Below are 22,587 nucleotides of genomic sequence, written 5' to 3'. Positions count from 1 at the left end.
TTTAAGTCTATGTTATAATACATTTATTGTCAAAAGATAAGTGAGTTTAATAAAAAATTATATAAAAATATATTACTCGATAATATACCTATAGTGCTTAAGTTAGTAACTAAAAAGACCGATAATATATGATTTTTACGATATTTGAGCATTACTCGAATATGAGGAGTTTTTTAAAATCGTCATCATCGAGCATTGTAATTAGTATCATTATATCGATTACTCATCATATGCATTGAGTTAACAATATATTTGAGTAAATGTGACATGTTGTCGGGTTACCCATATGTTGAATCACTTGTCATAATAATTATTTAATATTATATATATTAGTAAAAAATATTATATTAAAAAAATAATCATTATTAATAATGTGAGGGGATTAGAATTTTAATAAAAAATATAAATAAAGATCTAAATTGCATGAATTCCCTATAAACCACTCCATTTCTAATTTTTTTCTCCAAAAGAACCTCCATTTTGAAATTTTCATGCAGAGCACTCTCTTAGAAACAAAAAAGAAAGGGGCACTTTTCCTTTTTTTTTTTCCTTCAATGAAATTGATGGGTTGATTGAAGTGGCTCAATTGGAGGAATAGGAGAAAGGAAAGTGCCCTACACTTTTTAGAGTTATTTCTATTTTTTTAATAAAAAATACTGTGCAAAAAAAACTCAAAATAAAGGGGTTTTGGAGGAAATTTGTCATTCTACATATTCTTTAGCTAACGATATGAATTTTTACAAATTCCAATAATGGTAAAGATTTATATACTAATTGGAAGTCTATAGTTTTGATGTTATGGTTACCAAGATCAATTGATATTTTACTGTCATCTTTGAATGACAAGGAAACATATGGTAGACAAAAAGAAAAAAAAAATCTCAATCAGCAAAAGCGCAAAAAATATTTTCGCTTGAAAATCTCTCGTAAGTTTCAACATATATTGAACACCGGTATTGCAATTTCCTTTACAATACATACATATACGTGACTCCTAAGAATTGCCTATCTTATCAGCCTTGTGCCGACGGTTGACTAACATTAACACTAATGACTCTATGAGGAAAGAGAACAAATATAGACATCACAGTGCATATTGATAAGTTCGAATTGTAACAATAGTAGAGATGATATAACATAAGAACTTAGTGAAAATAATTTCAAAATATTAAATATAGGAAGAGAATAACGAAAAATAATTTTTGTTTGATAAAGTACGATGGGTGACTAAGACATTGATGTCACACATCAATTGGAGATACAAGAGTGAACAGTAGGCTAGGTTATTTGAAAAATAAAAATGAGATTTCGTTTAATGTGAGATGCACATAAAACATCATCGAGTGTAAAGGTTGTGGTAAGTGAATTAAGCATTGTGGAACCAGTATGAATAATGAGAATTCTTTTATCGTCACCGATGATGATATCTTTATTTCCACTATAATTATTATGGAAAGATAAGTTTTGAAGATCGAAGGTAATTGGATGAGAGGCGTCAAAGTCCACAATCCAATTTGGTTGGCTAGTAGTCGTAATAGTCATGAGATTCACTTGAGGCTACCGGGATGGCACAGAGAGTCAAGGTTGAGACCGATAGACTTTTACGAAGTGTCCAACTTTATCACGTAGTTGGCAAATGAGTATTTGTTGGCTTGTGAGGTCAGGATGCTAGGTGTGATGATAGTTGAAATTGCCACTTTCATAGTTGAAATATTAATGACATGGATGAGGGTGGGTATGTTGGAGACCCATAGGGTCAGGAGACAATTTAACTAGATCTTTGTTGGCATTCTTATTATATTGGTTGCTCTTCCTCTTATATTTTTGACTGACTTGAGCTGTGATGGTTGGTCCGGGCAACTTATCCTCGCGCTTTAAATATATCTCATAGTTAGTCAACTTGTCATAGAGTTCTTCAAATAATATTAGTGAGTTATGTGCCCGAATTATTGTTGTCAGTTCCTTGTACTTGTCTCCTAGACCATTTAGAATATGAACTAGGACTTCTTCATCACTAAGCGAATGACATATCAAAGCCAAGTCATTGATGATAACTTTAATATGTTATAGATAATTAGCAACAGTACTTTTCTCTTATTTCATTTTCATTAGATTGGATAGAAGACCGAGCATACGAGTATGTTAGTGATTTGTTAAGGTAATTTACAACTTGTGCCAAGCTTCTGTAGTAGTCGTATACGAAGATAACAATGGGGCGATGGACTCAACGATAGAGGCTTGAATAGCTTGGAGTATGAGATGATCTTAGCGTAACCATAGTTTGCAGGCTGGATTTGGTATCGGACTAAGGTCTCCTGAGATGTTGTTCATTGCTAGTAGACAATTGCGAGAGTCATCGATGTAGCTTAGTAAATCATAGCCAAATAAGAGATTAGAAAATTATACACGTCAAGATGCATAGTTATCACTTTTGAATAATCAGAAGGGGATGAGTGCTACTACATTGATAGTGATAAGGTTTGTATATTGAAAAATATTATAATGTCCTATGAAAACAATAACTAGAGCATCAGAGGTAGACATTGAAGACATTTAGAGGATATATATCTACGGGAGCACGAGAGTCATCAGTTGTAGAAAAGAGAGTCAGAAGATATGGCTACGACGAGATGCAATGGACCGTGCTTCTTCTTGGGCACAATTACTATAGCGATCAGGGCGAAAGAAGGCATCGACGTAGATCAACGTCGCATGAGGTCGAAGTAGCTCTCTCTTGGAGTTGTGACACCTTAATGTGCTTTGGTGTGGGTGGTCACTGCATGCGACGAGGTGGCTGTAGCAGGTGTCATCGCTGTCGGACGAGGTATCTTCGTCTTTGCCCCTTTAGGAGATCTCAAATCCTTAGAGTCGAGATCTTTATCAAAGGAGCAGGTCTTGAATGGGAGGCATGGAGAAGCAGTTCTGCTGACGAAGGAAGAAGTTGAAGGAAGTTTGTTGCTGTAGGTTTTGATGCTATTATTGAAGCCGCCATATAGGTCACGATCTCAAGAGGGTGTTTGGGCAAGCAGATCTATTCTGTTGAGCATGTGACCTGGAGGAGTAGGTTTGTTCTGTTGGCGACTGAAGAAATGAAAGAAAGAAGTGAAGCCTTCTGTGTGTATCATGTTGCTGGTTGTAGTGAAGCCTTCTTGCGAGGGGATGAAGGTGCATCCTGGAGGGTGGCTTTTGTTGCGAGTAGTATGATGGGATATAAAGAGAAATAACTTTTGTATATGAATAAATACTAGCAGGTCATAACACATAGTGGAATTAAATGGAACCACAATCAAATAGAACACCGAGATATACATAGAAAACCCCTTCAATGTGAAGGGTAAAAATCACGGGACAAACTAGAGATAATCCACTGTAAGAATAATAAATATACAAATCTCAATCTCTTGCCCAAAACCTTAGTAACAATCACAAGAGAATAACTGAGATACAAGAATCACGTCACTGTGCTTAATATCTAAATCCTCCCTAATTCTTCCTAAGTAATCATAGTAAGAATTACTGTAGATTTGATCTAACCTGAGATGAGAACATTGCTGGATGATTGAGAATGCATTGTTCTTGTTTTCTTTCCTTTCTTTCTCCTTGGATTTCTATCCTTTTTCTCGTCATTTTTGCTACTGTAAGGATCTAGACTGCTGCCCTCATTTCTGCCCTATTTATACCTCTTTCTATCTTTAAAACACAATCATTCATATTCTCATATCTCCTTAATATGAATTAAGATTAAATAAAGTAAAGAGGTGAGCTGTGGGCTGTTCAAGCCCATACTGAATCTATGGGCTGCCAGCCCAACACGTGCTTGTGAAGAGTCTCCGCCGCAAGGCCGGTTAGGGAACCGCTACTACTCCGCTGTAGTACGGAATGATCGCAGGAGGAGGAGAGCCAGCCACTTGGTGCAGAACAGGCGACGAGGAAAGATGTGGCAGTCAGTTCGGGGGGGTGGGGCGGGCGAGGCAGAGAAGGAGTTCGAGGACACCGCCCACCTGACTACTCAATCTCTTCCAAAGGGTGCTGATAACAGAGAGATTTTCTCTGATAAGAGAGAGATATTCTCAACTGCATAGCAGATGAGATTTCCTCAACTGCATGAGGAAATCTCTCTGTTATCAGTTAAAGAAATATCTTCTTTCACTATGTATAAATAGACTTCACATGATACTACTTGAAGTGTGCCTTTTGCTTTATCCTTATAATTTCATTCTTCATTCTCTCATTCTATCATGGTATCAGAGCATCGTTCTCCTCTTTGAGTCTTTCAACCTCACCCATCAACTTCACGTCAGGCCATGGAAGCTGCTGCTGCATCATCATCTTCCCACCTTTCATCGCCGCCAGCGCCTCGTCACTGACCCTCTGCTCCAGATCTATCAGATCTGCTCTGCTTCCGCGTGCTGGTCCATCGACCAGCTCCTGGCCTTCTCCCTCCAACGCCTCCGCCACCGCTGTCCTCGACTCCGGCAACATTATCCTCACTGCTTCCGAGAGGACCTTCTAGGTGCAGGCCTCCCAGCAGCCAGCATCCTGCTCTGCCTTCGCAGAGACAAGCAGCCTTCGGTAACTTTCCACGCTGCTGCCTCATTGCCAAGATTCCTCACTGCTGATCTATTGCACACAGATCTGCAGTTGTCTTGCACAAAGCTGATCACGCCACTGGCTGCATCACTGCCCAGAGTCCCTCCTATAGAACTACTGCATAGAAATCTACAGCTTTACACCATCTTGCATAGGTCTTTTCCTTCAACGAAGACCTTATTCTTTCACAGATCTTATTTGCCACCACCTTAGGTGACATTGATCTATACTAACACTTCTTTCTCCCTGATCATATCTTCCATATGTCATCATCATCTACCTCTGATGCTCCCATTACTGTTCCCGCAGGGAACCATAGTATCTTCCCACATACAAACCTTATCTCCATAAATGCAGCAACCCTCATCCCCTTCAAATTATCCAACGGTGGTAACTACGCATCATGGCGTGCTCAATTCTCTAATATACTATTTGGCTATGATCTTCTAGGCTATGTCAATGGCTCTCTTCGTTGTCCACCGGCGATGCTCAACATCCCAGGCGCATCCGATCCAGTACCAAATCCGGATCACAAACTATGGTTACGCCAGGATCGCCTCATTCTTCAAGCAATTCAAGCCTCGGTCGCTGGATCCCTTGCCCCACTCATTTCTTCATGTGACACTGCTGCCGAAGCTTGGTGCAAGTTGCAAACCACCTTGGCCAATCGTTCTCGCACTCGCATGCTTAGTCTTCTATCCAGCCTCATGAAGATAAAACAAGAGGGAAGTAATATTGCTGATTATCTACATAACATAAAGGTTATCATCGATAACTTGGCCTTGGTAGGTCATTCCCTCAGTGATGAAGAAGTTACTGTTCATATCCTCAATGGCCTCGGAGACGAGTACAAGGAATTGGCAGCAGCAATACGGGCGCGTGATTCACCAATCACATTCGAAGAACTTTTCGACAAGCTGATTGACTTTGAGATATATCTCAAGCGCGAGGACAAACCGCCAGGACCATCCATCACAGCTCAAGTAACTCAAAAAAGGAGGGGCAATTCGTATAACAAGATTGTCAACAAAGGTTTGACCAAGACACCTTCTGAACCTATGAGCTCCAAACCAACTATTCCTCCTCCTCATCCTCAACATTCCAATCACAACAACCAAGGTGGCTTCTTCAATCATCCGCAGTCCTGGCGCCCTCACTACACAAACCAACAAAGAATTGTTTGCCAACTATGTGATAAAGTCGGTCACTCTGCAAAGGTCTGTCGATCTCGACCCAGACTTCCTGCTCAATCACATTGGCCTCAAGCAAATCTCACGACTACTCCAACGATCAGTGATCATAATTGGATTGTGGACTCTGGCGCATCCCACCACATCACCTCAGATCTCCAGAACTTGTCCATCCACAACAACTATGGTGGCACTGAGGACATCATCGTCGGTGACAGTAAAGGAATTCCTATTACTCATACGGGTTCTACACTGCTTAATTCACCTACCACAACCTTTACACTCGATGATGTTTTATGTGCACCTTACATTAAACGAAATCTCATTTCCGTTTCTCAATTTTGCAAACAAAATAATACCTCCATTGAATTCTTTCCTAACTCTTTTCTTGTTAAGGATTTGAGCACGGGGGCATCATTGGTCCAAGGCCAGAGTAAGGACAATGTTTATGAATGGCCGTCACTTCCACAAATAAAACAGCCCACTGCTTACTCCTCCGTTGCAGCTTCAATCGATGTGTGGCATCGTCGTCTCGGTCATCCCTCTCTCCCTATCCAAAATAAATTACTTTCTCGTTATTCTCTTCCTACTCTTACAAATAATAGGGTTGTCACTTATTGTGATGCTTGTCTTCATAATAAAAGTCATAGACTTCCTTTCAGTGTTTCCTCTATATCATGTTCTAAACCATTTGAAATTATTTATACTGATGTTTGGGGCCCTGCTCCTGTCACTTCTTTTGACAAGTTTAGCTTTTATGTTATTTTTGTCGACTATTTTACTAAATACACATGGCTATATCCTCTTCGTCATAAATCAGAAGTTTCAAAAGTCTTTACCAACTTTAAAAAGCTGGTTGAAAACTTCTTTCAGTCTACAATTAAAACAATCTACTCTGATGGTGGAGGTGAATTTCAAGCCCTCACATCCTACCTCTCAACTTGTGGCATCCAACACCTTAAGTCACCCCCACACACTCCTCAACTAGTTGGCTCTGCTGAACGTAAACATCAACATATCGTAGAAACTGGTCTCACACTTCTACATCAAGCCTCCATGCCACCAACTTTTTAGTCTGCCGCCTTTCAAACTGCTGTCTACCTTATTAATCATTTGCTCACTCCAGTTCTTCAATACCAGTCTCCATTTGAAAAACTATTTTCCAAATCCCCAAACATTCAAAAACTCAGAATATTTGGTTGTTTATGTTATCCGTGGCTACGTCCCTATGCCCCACACAAGTTAGCGCCAAGATCTAAAGCTTGCATCTTCATAGGATATTCTCTTGAGCATAATGCCTTTCGGTGCTACGAACCACAATCTCAAAAAGTCTTTATTTCACGGCATGTTGTTTTTGTTGAATCTGCCTTTCCATTTCAAAACCATGAATCTCCTATCATTCATACCACTCCGACAAATATTAATTCCTGGAGTATACATTCGATCCTCTCAAACGAACCTCCTCCCACACCATCCAGTCCTATTGTTGAAGATCCACACTCTTTTGTTCTCCCGGTTCAACAACTCTCCACTCCCCCCATTCCTTCTCCCCTCCCTTCTTCACAAGTATCCCCTACCACTGAAGTCGTATCCTCAGAAACACAACAACTTTCTTTACCTAGTGCCATCGATGTATCTCAACCTCTCTTGCATCCTGTCGATGCCTCTCCACCACTCTTACCAATAACACAACCTGCAGTTCCTAGCCATCCAATGACAACACGCTCAAAAAGTGGTATCTTTAAACCACGTCAGGTTCTCGACCTCCATACTATCACCAATTCTTCTCTTGAGACCAGTGAACCCACCACAATTACTCAAGCACAAAAATCTTCACATTGGCGTCAAGCTATGTGTGAAGAATATGATGCTCTTCTACATAACTCCACATGGACTCTTGTACCCTCTCATCCTACACAAAATATCATCGGGTGTAAATGGGTATTCCGAATTAAGCGAAACCCCGACGGGTCCGTTGCTCGATATAAAGCACGATTAGTAGCCAAAGGGTTTCATCAACGACCTGGAGTTGATTTTACAAAGACTTTTAGTCCTGTAGTTAAACCCACAACAATTCGGCTTATTCTAAGTTTGGCCATCTCCAGAGGTTGGAACTTACGACAACTGGACGTTAACAATGCCTTTTTACAGGGGACTCTAACTGAAGATGTCTTTATGCAGCAACCCCCTGGCTTTGTTCATCACCAGTATCCGAGACATGTTTGCAAATTACAAAAAGCCATTTATGGTCTTCGTCAAGCTCCCAGAGCTTGGTATACTGAACTTGGATCGTTTCTGATATCAATTGGCTTCATCAACTCCAAGTCTGACACCTCTTTATTCCTCCGACAACATCATGGCAATACAATATATCTTCTAGTTTATGTAGATGATATTATTGTTACAGGCAATGATCCCTTGGAGGTTTAGACATTTTTAAATCAATTGGCTGATCGATTCTCCCTCAAAGACTTAGGACCATTGAGCTACTTTCTAGGAATGGAAGCAACATTTACATCCTCCAGTCTCTTTCTCTCTCAAAGAAAGTATATTCAAGACTTATTATCAAAGACAAATATGCAGGATGCGAAAGTAGTTGCTACTCCTCTCTCTACTGGTGAATCACTCAAATTATGTGATGGCAGCCCTACCACGGACTCAACTCAATACCGGCAAGTACTTGGCTCCTTACAATACTTGGCTCTCACCCGTCCAGATATCTTATTTGCAGTCAATAAATTATCTCAATATATGCACCAACCTTCTGCTATACATTGGTCTGCGGTTAAACGAATTTTGCGATATCTTAAAGGGACCCTTGATCATGGTCTCTTTCTCCGCAAAACCACTCAACTTCATCTCCATGCCTTTGCTGATGCTGATTGGGCGGGAAACTTTGATGATAGAACCTCCACGTCAGGATATGTCATCTTTCTTGGGTCTAATCCAATCAGCTGGAGTTCTAAGAAGCAAAAGACAGTGGCCCGGTCTACAACTGAAGCTGAATATCGTGCTATTGCTACCACTGCTGCTGAACTCAACTGGATCACAAATCTCCTCAAGGAACTCAAAGTCAGCTTTACTCATACTCCCACAATATATTGTGATAATGTTGGAGCTACCTACTTATGTGTCAATCTAGTGTTCCACTCGCGCATGAAACACATCGCCATCGACTTTCACTTCGTGCGAGATCAAGTTGTCAGACATCAACTTCGTGTCTCTCATGTCCATACGGCTGATCAACTTGCAGACTCACTCACGAAGCCTCTAGCACGCAAACTATTTTTGTTTCATCGATCCAAGATCGGTATCCTTGATAGGAGCTCGATCTTGCGGGGGCATGATAACAGAGAGATTTTCTCTGATAAGAGAGAGATATTCTCAACTGCATAGCAGATGAGATTTCCTCAACTGCATGAGGAAATCTCTCTGTTATCAGTTAAAGAAATATCTTCTTTCACTATGTATAAATAGACTTCACATGATACTACTTGAAGTGTGCCTTTTGTTTTATCCTTATAATTTCATTCTTCAAAGCTACATTCGCCTCGGTGCAACTTCGCCAAAGGCCACGCTTGGGGCATTGTTGCCGTGCAGATAGGGCCCAAGAGGAATGTTCCACTGAGGGGAAGTGGAGAGGATCCTTTGACAGTGGAAGTGTTTGGCCGCAGTCCTGTAGTTTTTACCGCAGATCTGTAGTCCTTGCCACAGATTTGTGAGAGATCTGCAGTTCTTGCTATAGATCTGTCAGAGATATACAATTCTTGTCATAGATCTGTGAGAAATCTGCAGTTCTTGCAGTGAGGAGAGTATTGTGGCTGCGGCTTCAGGGAGTCAGTGAGGAGGGTTAGCACTAAGTGCGTTAACCAGTTGACCCGCTATTACGGATACTGCTGGACGAGGCGGAGAAGGAGTTCAGATACACCATCGTTGGGCTGCTCGAGTTCCCAAAAGAGAGAGAGGGAGAAGCAGTCGCCGAGCACAATTTGGATTTGATCAGAAGATCGTTGCCAAGAGTATTTGCTGTTCGTCGAGTAGAAAAGACGATCTTCGTTTTCGGTGCAAGCACAAGCACGGGATCAGATCGAGAGCAAATCAGTCATCAAAAGCATCCACAACAATGTGAGGTGGTGGTGATGTTGCTGCTTCAACGACGACTATTGTTGTAAATCAACAAGGAAGCTGCATTGTCATTGCTGCAGCAACAATAATAGCAGTAGGTGAGATGAGGAAGTTGTGATGTATAGATCAGCTTAGCTCTCGATTGCACGGGAGTTGTTGACGGGCGTCTCGTTGACCAGGTTGGCACGAGTGACGAAGATAAAAGGTCGTAGAGCAACGACGGGCGTGACCGGAGAGGTACAGGAACAGCCCGACGAGATGTGGCTAAGGAAGCTCTATTGAGGAAGAACAGCGAGCAGCCGATGATGTCGTAGTGAGGAGATGAAGATGTCACGCAGGTTCTTTCTCGGGAGGTGGCAGAGCTCGGCGAGGAGCGATTACTGTCGTCGGCCAACGAGAAGGGAGCTTACTCTAAGCAAGAGGCTCTGATACTAAGATTTTGCAATTAAAAAATCTTATCTGCTATCACATATGAATCTCTCAAAGTGGGATGAGCAAAAAAAGAAAACCCCTTCATCAAGCCTCCTTTTCTCAAAGTGCTGCGAAAGAATCTATGGCCTGCAGACTCTTTTGTTATGGATCGAGCAAAAGAATCGTAGTTAAATGTAAGATGGTCCCGTTGTCGACCCAACTGCAACGGCAGCGACCACAAGTCCTTGTAGGTGCAGCTGTACCTTTACACCGTTCCCATGGTGGCTTCTTCTCATCTCTTGCGCCAATGCAAGCATTGACACACAACCACAAGCAATTGTGATGCACAACCCACCAGAACACCGGCACCACAAAATGGCACACGACTACGCGGAACGCACATGCCCTAACGGATGTATTTTGCTCTCTACTGCGTTATTGAGTTGTCATCAACCTCGAGACAAAAGTCTGTGCTTGGCATGAGATAAGCACACCGACATGGACGGAACAAGATGACAAACAAGACCCCATCTCTGCGATCCTTCCCCCTCATGACTCCATGATCAGAAAGATAGCACCAAAACCGGGGAAAGATAAAAAGGAATGAAAAAGGATGAGAACCTCGTGGTAGCTGCAGCATTAAGTTGAATCGATCGCCTTTACTCTTCATGAGCTGGAATCTGATTGCCGTTCCAAAAGGCCACCTTCTTTTTGAACAAGAGCGGCATCGAAGTAACACCAAAGGCCGATTTACCCCATCACAGCCGTGCGATTGGCGTCCAACGGTTGTGATCTCACGGTGAGTTGAGTTTAAAGCTACGGCAGCTTTATTAAACTTTATCAAGTCAATTACCACCTTTTTCCCGTGCAAAAAAGCACACGATAATTATTTGATTAAGAAACGTTTTGGCGGTTAATGAAAACTAATTGGTTCACACCGTTGGTTACGACCCGAGGCACGACTGCCGCCGGAACCCCAACCGCCCCTTCTCCAAGTCGTAGACCATGTAGTAGTCCTGCTGCTGGAAGTTGCCCAGTATGATCGCTGGCCCTCCGGCCACATCCGAGGAGGCGGCGCCATCGCCGTCGGAGACGATGGTGAGGCACACCGCGGCCCTGTCCGCCCCTGCGAACACGAAGTAATTCTCCAGCGGTAGCCGCATCTCGGCGCCGCCCTTGAAGCGGAAGGTTAGCTCCGGCAGGTCCACCTCCGTCGCATCCGGCGGCAGAGCGAAGCACGGGCGCAACCCTGTTCGGGCCTCCATGTCTGCGGACCGGTTGTACCGGTGCGCCACGCGGTCCACGAATGCGGCAAGCACAGGCTCGAACACCGGCGGGGCCATGTACGTGAACGTGGTGCCGGAGTCGACGATGGCGCCGCCGTCGCCGCTGGGGCTGGGGACGAGGGCGGAGCGGGGGACTCTGACCTTCTTTCCGCCGACGGCGATCTCGCGCAGCCCGATGTAATAGTACACGGAGAAGGGCGACCCTTCGTCGGCACCGGCCGCGGGATTGTTGAGGAAGGTCATGAATCTAAGGCCGTCGGAGGAATCCTCCTTGGCGGGGTCGAGGACGACGGAGCCGCTCTCGGCGGCATCGTCGTCGTAGCGCCGAGAAATTAGGCAGTAAGAGAAGCGCTTCAACCCGAGCTGGGAGGGGAGGGAGGGGGCGCCGCGGCCGAATCCGGCGACGCCAGCTGGCTGGCGTTCGGAAAAGACGGAGCAGCCGACGGTGACGTCGGGGACGGTGCGGCCGGGCAAGGCGAGTGTCTCCAGCATGAGGAGCCCAGCGGTGGAGCCAGAACCATAGATGATGGCATAAGGCGGGCAAGCGGTAGCCGGGCAGCCGTCGGCTGAGGTGGAGTTGCAGGCAGGACAACGGGAAAGGAGGAGGTCGGGTGAGTGGATCCACAGACAGCGGGGGTTGCGGCAGCCGACGAGGCGGGTGGAGGCAGAAGACTTGGGAAGGAAGGGGGTGATGGGGGTGGCGGAGGGGGAGGAGCAGCGACGGCACTGATAGGAGGAGGTGCAAGGGACCCAGGTGAGGTGGCTCCCGGTGTCGAGGAGGAGAGGAATTTGCTGCGGCGGGGTGCCGAAGGCGAGGGTGAGTGAGTAGCCGCCGTAGGAGTGGGGGAAGAGAGGGGAGCGAGAAGGACGCGGAGAGGCGTGGCGGTGGCGGTTCTTGAGGAGGGATGCGCGGAGGGCGGAGGCGGAAGCGAGTGAGGCGAGGCGGTGCAGGGGGTCGGCGTGGGACGGCAGGGGATGTCGGCTGAGTTGGAGGGTAACGGGAGCAGAGATGGCAGAGAATGGGAGGAGGAGGAGGAGGAGGAACGAAAGGGAGAGCAAGAGAAGGGGAGGAGACGAAGACATTGCGGTTGTGACGATGAAGGGGACAGAGAAGTGACAAAAAAATTCTTTGCTTGGAGGCCTCGGATGGGCTATAAGAGGAGGGCCGAGGAGGAGGAGGAGGAGGAGGGTGGAGGAAGAGAGGAGGAGAAGAGGGCGGAGGGAAGGAAAGAAAAAGGAAAAGGACCAGGAAAGAACAGAAGGTGACGGTGGTGGGTCCACGGCGGCGGGTCACGACCGTTGGCTCGCTCGAAGCCCATGGGGATCACGCTGATAGGATTGGGGTCGTCGCCGTTCTGCTTCCTCCCGTTGGATCACGTGGACGTATCCGTCCATCAAGAACAGTGCTACGAATCAGAACTGGATCCGCGTAACGTCAGTTGGTTTTCACATTCAAACAAATTCCATGCGACATGGAAAATGACGGAGTTGGAAGCTTCACCGAAGTTAGCCCAAACCGGCCACGAATTGGCTGTGAAATGTACACCTCCAATCGAACACTTGTGATTTTAATGTGTTGTTCTTCAGATTTTGGGACTCGTGGAAACGTGAATATAGTAGTAGTAGAGGCAAAGTGCGAAGCTTCGACAGATTTGGAATGAGAGCGGCTCCTTAAAATTAAACGTTAAATTAATATAATTAGAAAAAAATAAATAAAAAGCCTGAGTCTGATACAGATTTTCATATAGTCATATTTGAATTCAAACAAGGAATAATTCATAGGCTTTCAAAATATTATCATTTTATAAATAAATGATGAGTTGAATTTTGACATATCTAGTTTTATATCGATTGTTCGATTTAGATTCAAATATTATCGATCCTTATATAGGCCAATATTAATAGGAATCTCATTAGATACATTTCAATTTCGAGTAGTTTTAACATGTTAGTAATTAGACAATTATATATATATATATATATATATATATATATATATATATCCTTTATTACATCAATATAATTATTGGAAACTTTATCATAAATCTTACCAAAATCAATAAAAACCACCACATACATAGGGATCTTTCTTCTTCTCTTTCTACTCATCTATGAAATGTCTTAATAAATAAATATCTTTGATCGTTGATCTTTAGAGATAAAACTAAATTAATTGTCAAGTTTTTTTTTTTCACATCTTATTCAAATTTCAATCATTCTTTTCCAAGTTTCACCCATAATCTTAATTATTATATAATTTAAATAATTTTAGATTTCACTCTTATTTTTATACATTGGTAACATGGAAATATATGATTACCTTTAGATCTAAGTAATTTATGAAATATTTATTAAAAATTATAAAAAATAAATTTTTTTTCTTTTTTTATCAATTAAGTAATTTTGATATTCGCTCTTTTAATATACCTAAATCTTTATTTACCTATATGATAAAACTCTTGTAGATTCTAAGCCTGAGGTTGATCTCTTTAGGGGATCAGCCTCCTTCGAACTAACTCTACAAGGGTTCCTTCCTCCAAATTACTGCTCAAAGGCTACAAAAAAAATTTATCTATTATTTAAGAAAAGATGATGAATACTGTTAGGATCAAGAGCACTAAGAAGGGGGGGGGGGTGAATTAGTGCAGCGAAAAACTTTCGATGATTTAAAACGACGTTCATACTATAAAAACGATTTCGGTAAGAAAGCCGATTCAGAAATCACTTTAACTTGTGATCAAGCGAGATGCAATTAAAATAAAGATATAGAGGCAGTTTGCAGTTAAGATAGAGAACATAATGTAATTACAAACCGAAATACAACGTTCGTATGATAAAAGCGATTTCAGTATAAAAGCCGATTCGGAAGTTGCTTTAACTTAGATTAGGCGAAGTGTAGTTAAAGTAAAGCTATGGAGGTAGTTTGCAGTTAAGATAGAGAATAGAAAGTAAATGCAAACCGAGATTTAGAGTGGTTCGGTCAATCTTGACCTACATCCACTTTTGGCGTCCTCCTCCGATGAGGTCACCGACGTCCACTAGAGGCCTTCTTTCAATAGACGAAGGCCAATCACCCTTTTACAGTTTCACTCCTTTTGACGGGCTTAGGAGACAACTCTTACAAACTTTTCTCTCCTCTCTTGAAAGATCAAAACTTAGAAGAAAAGAGGGAGGAGAACTTCTAGCCTTTACAACACTTTTGAGCTCTAAAAATCACAAAGTAAGATTGGATTTTCGGTACCCTTTCAGGAAAGGGTGGGGTATATATAGGCCCCAAACTGGTTTGAATTTGGAGCTCAAAAATATCTTTTCCCGGATTTTCAGGGTCCTGGCCGTACTACCTCCTGACTGGGGCGATACAATCGCTTGACAGAGCTCGGAGACCAAGCTCTGGCGGTGCCACCGCCTGACAGAGCTCGGAGACCAAGCTCTGGCGGTGCCACTGCCTGACAGGGGTGGTTGCACCGCCCAATCTCGCTCGGAGACTGAGCCCAAGCGGTGCCACCACCTGACCTGGGCGGTTGCACCGCCCAGCTTTCCTGGGAGACCATCTCCTGGGCGGTGCCACCGTCGACCCTGGCGGTGCCACCGCTTAGCAGGAATTATAGTCCGAATAGGTTGATCCATTCAACCCAATTTGGGTCTATCAAGGGCTTAATTGCCCCTAGATTAAGTTAATGGGATCACCTCCCATTCCTAACTTAATATACATGCTAACTATGATATTTCTTAAGACATTTACTGCAACTTGCTTCGGTGCGTCAATCGCTTCTTCCAGCAAGCTTCTGACAAACATCCGACGAACCTTCGGCGATGCTCCGGTGGACTTCCGGTAAACTCCTGGACTTGCTATGATCCACTTGGCGAGTTTTGATGAGCTTCTTCGACAATCTCTTGGACTTCTCAGATTTGTTCTCGTAGAACCTCCGACGATCATCCGGACTTCCATCGAACTCTCGAACCCCCAATGTGATCATAGTCTTGACTCCAACGTAACTCCTGCTGTATATCTTACTTCCATCGTAGTTAATCCTGCACATGTAAAATAAAACTTCGATCGAGACAATTAATCCTAAGCAATTAACCAAGTTGTCCGGCATGTCATTGGTCCCTCGACGCTTCGTCCGATTCTTCGGCGCATCGTCCTCTCCTGCGGTCTATTGCCCAATCGGTCAGTTGACTATGCAACTCCGATATCCTTGGCACAATACCCGCTTTTCTTGGCCCGATGCCCGAGTCCACGGCCCGAAGCCTTCTGTCAATACGTCGATCGATCCATCGGCCCGACGTCCAATCTTCTGACATGTTCCTTCGACCCAACATAATTTTTTCTACTTTAATTATCTCATCCTGATCGAAGCATCTTGCGTCACTCAAAATATAAATTAAATCATAAACATATATCAAGTGGTTTCATCATCAAAATACGAGATTCAACAAATACATGACTATTTATAGGACTTCTAAACCCTAACTCTTAATAGGACTCATACTCAAGACTCCTATTCCTTTACAACTCCTAATTCTTCTTTAAGAATAACTCATAATATGACTCATACTCACGACTCATATTCTTTTACAACTCCTAATGTTTCTTTAAAAAATAACCTTATATCCCTAGTCGATCTCTTCATCTCTTTAATAGGGATCGACTAGGTAGATTAATATGAATGCTCCTCTCAATTAGGATTCTCGTAGAGTCCTAACACTACATTCCTCGATATTGTCCAAACCTATGATTCCTCAATAAAATTTATTCTATCAATTTAAAGGTTCCGAGTACCCCAATTTATGGTACGAGCATCTTTCAATAAATGTGCAATCAACTCCAATCCAACTGTGACCAACAGGGATTGGCATCTCAGTTCGCTGTAGGTAGCTCTTTTATCATCAACATAACTCCTGCTGCAGTTCAAGAAAAAGAAAATATAAAAGAAGTGACTTTATGTGTTAGCTTTGTGAGAGGGCAAACATGTGGCTTATTGGCTTCAAATAGACATGCGATGCCACTTCCAACGTGAAGAGAAGAACCGGATTCGTCAAGCAAGCAAGCACATTAACTAGCTTTCTTTTCCTTTTCCTTTACCCTTTATGAAGTGCCATCGCTTTTGATGAGAACAGGATGCACGGTGAGCACGAGAGTCGTCTTTGGGAATGGTGGAGCATTCATTTGTCCGACGATGAGTCCTTTCCTCCACCTTGTCGGCGTGAAAGAGTGAGGTGGAGGAAAGAGCTGCGCATGATGGTGATGGATGTTTTTGGACCATTGGATACAACCAAATGGATGTTAAACTTTAGGTGTAATATCTTATGTTAGTCCCCGCGTTAATAAAAATTAAAAATTTAATTATGTATAAATATTAATTTGAAAACTTAAATATTTTGAGGGTCTCGATTTAAACTACCTATCTAAGAGGCATCATATATATGACACATACAAGTAGATGTTTAGTGGAGATATCTTAACACCTTTCTAAATATTTGAATAAAATTAAGGTACATTAAGTTTAATTGATCGTATAGGAGGCTCACTTATGTGTGAAATATTGAAGTTGACATATTCTAATGCCTTAGGGTGTTTTCTACTTTTGACATCTTTATTTGAGTAGTTTAAGCTAATATTCTTATACATATCCTATTTCTAATGCCTTTTATGTAAGTGTTTAAAGTCAACATGCCCTAATTTCCTAATACATCTTATGCATTTGACACTTTTTATGTGAGTGTTTCAAGTCGGCATACATTAATATCTCTTAGACATATGTCACTCTCTACTTGGGTAATTTAAGTTGAGGCATCTTGATTCTCTCACACCTCTCTTGTGTGAGGGAATCAAGTCAACATGTTTGATGCCTTTGCACTCCTATGTCTATTGCTCCCGATGCAAGTGATTCAAGTCTACATGTCATAACACCCCATGCATGTCTCTTGAATTTAACGTCACCCTCATTTCATCTTTGTGCATCCGATAACCTCTTATATAAGCAGTTCAAATCAATATGCCATGACGCTCTAACATGTTTTAATTGTTTGACACATTTATTAGGCTATACAAGTCTATAAGTCTCGATGCCCTCAAGTGTTTCTTGCATCTAATGTCGCTTGCACAATGGATCAAGTTACCATGGCTCAATACTCTCACTACATGTTCAATGTCATCTCCGCTAGCAATTCAAGTCACCATGTCCCAATACTCATGTCGATTTCCTACTCTTGATGCTCCCTATATGAGAGGTTGAGATTGATGTGTCCGAATGTCATCACATGTCTTCTACATCTGATCTCCCCTAAGCAAGTAATTAAAGTCAGTATACCCCAATATTCTTGTGTGTCTCTTATGTTTGACACCTACTACTTAAGTAGTTCAAGTCAGTATGTCTCGATATCTTTACATATCTTTTGCGTTTGATGCCACCTACATGACAATTTAAGTTAGCACTCCTCGATACCCATGCACGTCTCCTGTGTTCAATGCCCCATATATGAATGGTTTAAATTAGTGGGCCCTGATACCTACTTACATCTCCTATGTTTGACGCTTTTATGTCACTAGTTCAAGTTGAGATACCTCGACATTCGTACAAATCTCCTATGTATGATGTACCTTATGTGTCCCAACATCCTCACACATCTCTTATTTCCCATGCTCCATAACTAGGAAAACCATATGGGCATACTCTGGTGTTCTCTTCCTTTTGATGTATTATAAAAGGATAAATCAAGGAACTTACCTAATGTGACCATTATAACGAAGCATCTCCAGCCTCTAATGCATCCGCTTAAAGAAAAAGCTCTTAATATGCTGTTCAATCAAATTTTAATGCAAGCCATATCTCTTGATTTCTTAAAATATACATTACACTTCAATACAAACAAGTCTTCCGGCAGCAAATAGTAAGACTAATATTTTGGATCAATTGAGTCTGACAAGCAAAGCCCAATCAACCAAACCAACCGCATTACCATATGTTGAAGAGAAGAATATTCTTTAAAATATTTCTTATTTCATGAATATTCTATCTACTCTATAAATAGAAGCATCTCAAGTGTGTTTCAAGAATTGAATATTATTGTTTTCACCCTTACATAAAATCTCGTAGCCCCATGGGGCATAGTCCCAATGGTTATTTTATCGAAGACTTGTACAATGAGTAGAACTAGTCTCGAGGGAAGTGATCTCGAAGGAGTATCTATGTGAATATCTTATTCTCAAGATGCAATCAATTTTAGGACTCCATATAACTTTGGATCAGTAAACAATTATGACATTAATGATTTGTCAATATTACTTTAAAAATGTGTCAAGGGTTAGATTATTTGATGCACTTGCACAATTCTTGCATCCAATGCCCCTTATGCTAGCGGTTCACCTCGACATGCCGTGATACTCTCATATGTTTATCTCTAATGTCTCTTATATATTTCAAGTCTATATGGCCTAATGCCTAGTAGACATATCCAGATGCCATCACACATCTCTTGCTTCCTATGCTCCCTAATGAGATAAGCCATGTCAACTTGCTCCGACGCTTTAAAACATTTCTCCACCCTCAACGTGTCCTTGATGAACACAACTAATAATGTGCCTAACATGGCCCTTATAGTTCTCGAAACAAAAGCTCTTGAGACACTCTTGATCAATTTCTAATGCAATCTATAATTGTTGAGTTCCCAAAACATATATTACACTTGACAAGAACAAGTCTTCTTGAAGCACAACAAAAGGATAAATAATATAACCAATATTTGGGAGCAATAAAAACTCAACATGCAAACCCAATTAGTATGAGTTGGAGAGGAGAATATTTTTTAAAATATTTCTTATTATATAAAAGATTCATAATTGTAGTCCATATCGACATACTAAATACGATATGTATCGAGGTGTACTTATGGTACACTTAAAATAGGCATAAAATTTTCTAAAAATACTTAAAATAAATAGGTTTTTAATTTAGAAATATATATATATATATATATATATAGTAAAACTAATATAAATTAGGTAAGAATAGTATCAGATATTTTTTCGAGCTTTAAGGAGTAGCCTTGTATAAGGTACGTAATTTTGATCTGTTCTAGATAGTCCTTACGTTAATATTGAATTATTTATAAAAAAATATTTAAATTATTAGATTATTTTATATATAATGTAAACTTTAAGATTTAAATAAATTAAGTAATCACATGTGTAAATATACTTGATTTTACCACTAAAATAAATGACGAGCCTCTGTGGGTGATAGATTGGGGTCTTCATTCTTATGTATATGTATATCAATATGATATATTTGTCGAACCTAATCTTGAAATTGATCTGACGATATAGTATATTCATACATCATATGCCATTTGTGTATCAATATGGTGGTAGTTATAGGTTGATCTTCATGAATCATATGTATCAAAGGTGGCTCATAAGGTATGTATTGGTGAATGTCAGAACTTCTGCTTTTGTTATTGATCTACTACTCAATATAATATTGTTGCTCGAAGAAGTATAACCATCACTGTACTATTATTGATCGTAAGATTCTCCATAATACGATGACTATGAATATGATAAGCTTTGTTCTGTGTCTATGTTATATAGGCTCTGTCGTATCTGTTGAAAATCATCTATTGGCTTCCCCTTCCTCTTCCATGCATAAACTTGACTAATACCTCATTGAGCTCTATGATCTGAATCTTGGGTGGTATATATAAAATATTACTCCTTAATTCATGCACCACCCTTATATTGTATAGACAGGACTAACGACTCCTCAGCATCACCACCATCATTGATCGAGGCACTACTGTCCACATCGCTACTATGTCTTTGAATCGAGCAAGTTACTGAATGTGATTGTAAAGGTGTCTCTGCTAGTCATAGGTGCTCTACAAACCAAATATGTGAGTGATAGCACGTGTGACATGATACGTAATCGTTTTGCTTATTATTATAATATTCTCTCACTTTATATTATTTGTTACATATATATTATGATGTCCATGTATATATGTAATATGAATCGAATAATGATGAGATCACGATAATGAGACCGATTCACCTTTAAACATAGATACTAAATAATCATAATCATATGTTACTCAAGAGAGACATCAAGATAATTGGATAGACTTGTATATCATATACTTGTCCATATGATGGAGGCGGCTGGTCTCATGTGAGGACACAAAGGTTATAGTGCAGGTGCTCATTTGAGAATTAGTTTATTGATTGATCCACTTACGGAATATTGGATAGTTGATGATACCTCATTGTTAGACAGTGATTCCATCATCCCAATAGTATACATGGTCCTTAGACTTAAAATATAAATGATATTTTGTATGAGTACTCCACTCTTTGATACCAGACTTATATGTTTGAAAGTTCCAAATCTAGTACAGCTAGTCATTGGGCATGACAGCCAATCTTACGAGGGATATTGAGTGTCGATAGAGGATCATCCGCTCTTAATATCATGACAGAAATATCATGTGTATTCTTGCTCAGACAAATCCTTGGCCAAGGTCATTTAGATTAAGAGAGAAAGAGTTCTCCAAGAGAATCCGATTAGAGCGAGACTCAAGGAGAAACTGTATGAGCTTGATAGCACCATGCCCGGTATACAATCTTTGGGATATTAAATGGATGAGGGACTATAGATATATGATAGCTGAGGACATATAGGTCAAAAGGATTTGATTTCCCTGTATCGTTTGGGGATTGTGGCATAGTGGCTTAGTACATTCGTAATTGACGAGTCGAGTAAATTATTATGGAGATAATAATTCACTAAGTCAAAAGAAGTTTTGATAGGTATGACTCATGACCAATTATATATTAGGCTTAGAGGGTCATATACATATGGTAGGCGTTGCGACGAGTAGAGGCTGTGATATGAGATCTCTGTCGGAGCCCCTATCTTATTGGATATCCAATAAGCTAATGAATTATCAGATCCTATGGATGAGATCCAATAAGAGCTAATAAGAGATTATTGGGTAGAGACCCACTAATATAAAAGACTTTGGTAATTGAAAAAAGATCCAACACCCAATATGGTAGAATCCATTGGGGTTAAGTTAACTAGGGGGCCTTTATAAATAGGAGAAAACCAAAGGCCCATAGGTCGGGGCTTCTTGGTTACCACCTCCTATTCTCCTCTCTCTTCCTCTTCCTCAAATAGTAGGTGTAGAGATTTATGACATGATTTGAGGAGCATCATTGTAGCTCTGCTATGTGGATCACCGTTAGAGAGGAGGGCACCTGAACTCCTTCATTCAATATCATAGATCTACAAAAATTCAGGGATATACGTGTTGGGAAATCATTGGGGGCGACATCATATGCGCAGCGGAAGAACAAGAAAACAAAATCCCCGATTCCCAAAAAGATGTTCGTCGTCGTGCGAAGATTGGTGCGCAAAAATCCGCAAAACACAAAACTGCGTATAAAGATTGTGTTACCTAGGGAGATCGTATATCCCTGTTTCCTTACAGATCCTTAGGAGAGGGTGAAGGAGGTCAAGCGTCCTCCTCTCTAGCGGTGATCCACACAGCAGGGTTGCGACGACGCTCCTCAAAACTCCAGGCCTACTCTGAGGTGGAGAGGGAGAGGAGAATAGGAAAGGCAAGCAAAGACTCTAGCCTATGAGGCTGTGAATCCCTCCTATTTATAGAGATCCCGTGTCAAACCCTAATGGGTCCTTCCCTAGTGGGTATTGGATCTGCATCCAATAAGACAAGGGCTCCGTCGGATATCTCATATCTGAACCTCTACTCATCGCAATGCCTACCATACGTGTGTGACCCTCTAGGCCCAATATCGAGCTGGCCGTGAGTCATACCTGTCAGAACTCCTTCTAACTCAGTGAATTATTATCTCTGTAATAATTCACTCGACTCATCGACTACGGACGTACTAAGCCACTACGCCGTAGTCCCCAGACGATACAGGGGAATCCAATCCATTGGACCTGTCTGTCCTTAGTTAC

The 22,587-nt window shown here is 41.5% G+C and overlaps 1 protein-coding gene across 1 annotated transcript; it reads right to left on the bottom strand.

The window, feature by feature from the left end:
- Nucleotides 1-11,120: 11,120 nt before the first annotated feature.
- Nucleotides 11,121-12,862, bottom strand: LOC135615096 (probable aspartyl protease At4g16563). The gene has a single exon (XM_065113154.1). The coding sequence runs from the start codon at nucleotides 12,683-12,685 to the stop codon at nucleotides 11,261-11,263; it is 1,425 nt and encodes a 474-aa protein (XP_064969226.1). The 5' UTR covers nucleotides 12,686-12,862; the 3' UTR covers nucleotides 11,121-11,260.
- Between the last annotated feature and the right edge of the window lie 9,725 nt (nucleotides 12,863-22,587).

Source organism: Musa acuminata, chromosome BXJ2-6, assembly GCF_036884655.1.
Source record: "Musa acuminata AAA Group cultivar baxijiao chromosome BXJ2-6, Cavendish_Baxijiao_AAA, whole genome shotgun sequence".
NCBI lineage: Eukaryota > Viridiplantae > Streptophyta > Magnoliopsida > Zingiberales > Musaceae > Musa > Musa acuminata.
The sequence above is the reverse complement of the archived record's forward strand: the minus strand, read 5'-3'. Positions and strand labels throughout refer to the sequence as shown.

What these genes read in the sequence shown, in the direction of transcription:
- LOC135615096 (XM_065113154.1), bottom strand. Translation starts at nt 12,685, where the DNA reads ATGTCTTCGTCTCCTCCCCTTCTCTTGCTCTCCCTTTCGTTCCTCCTC.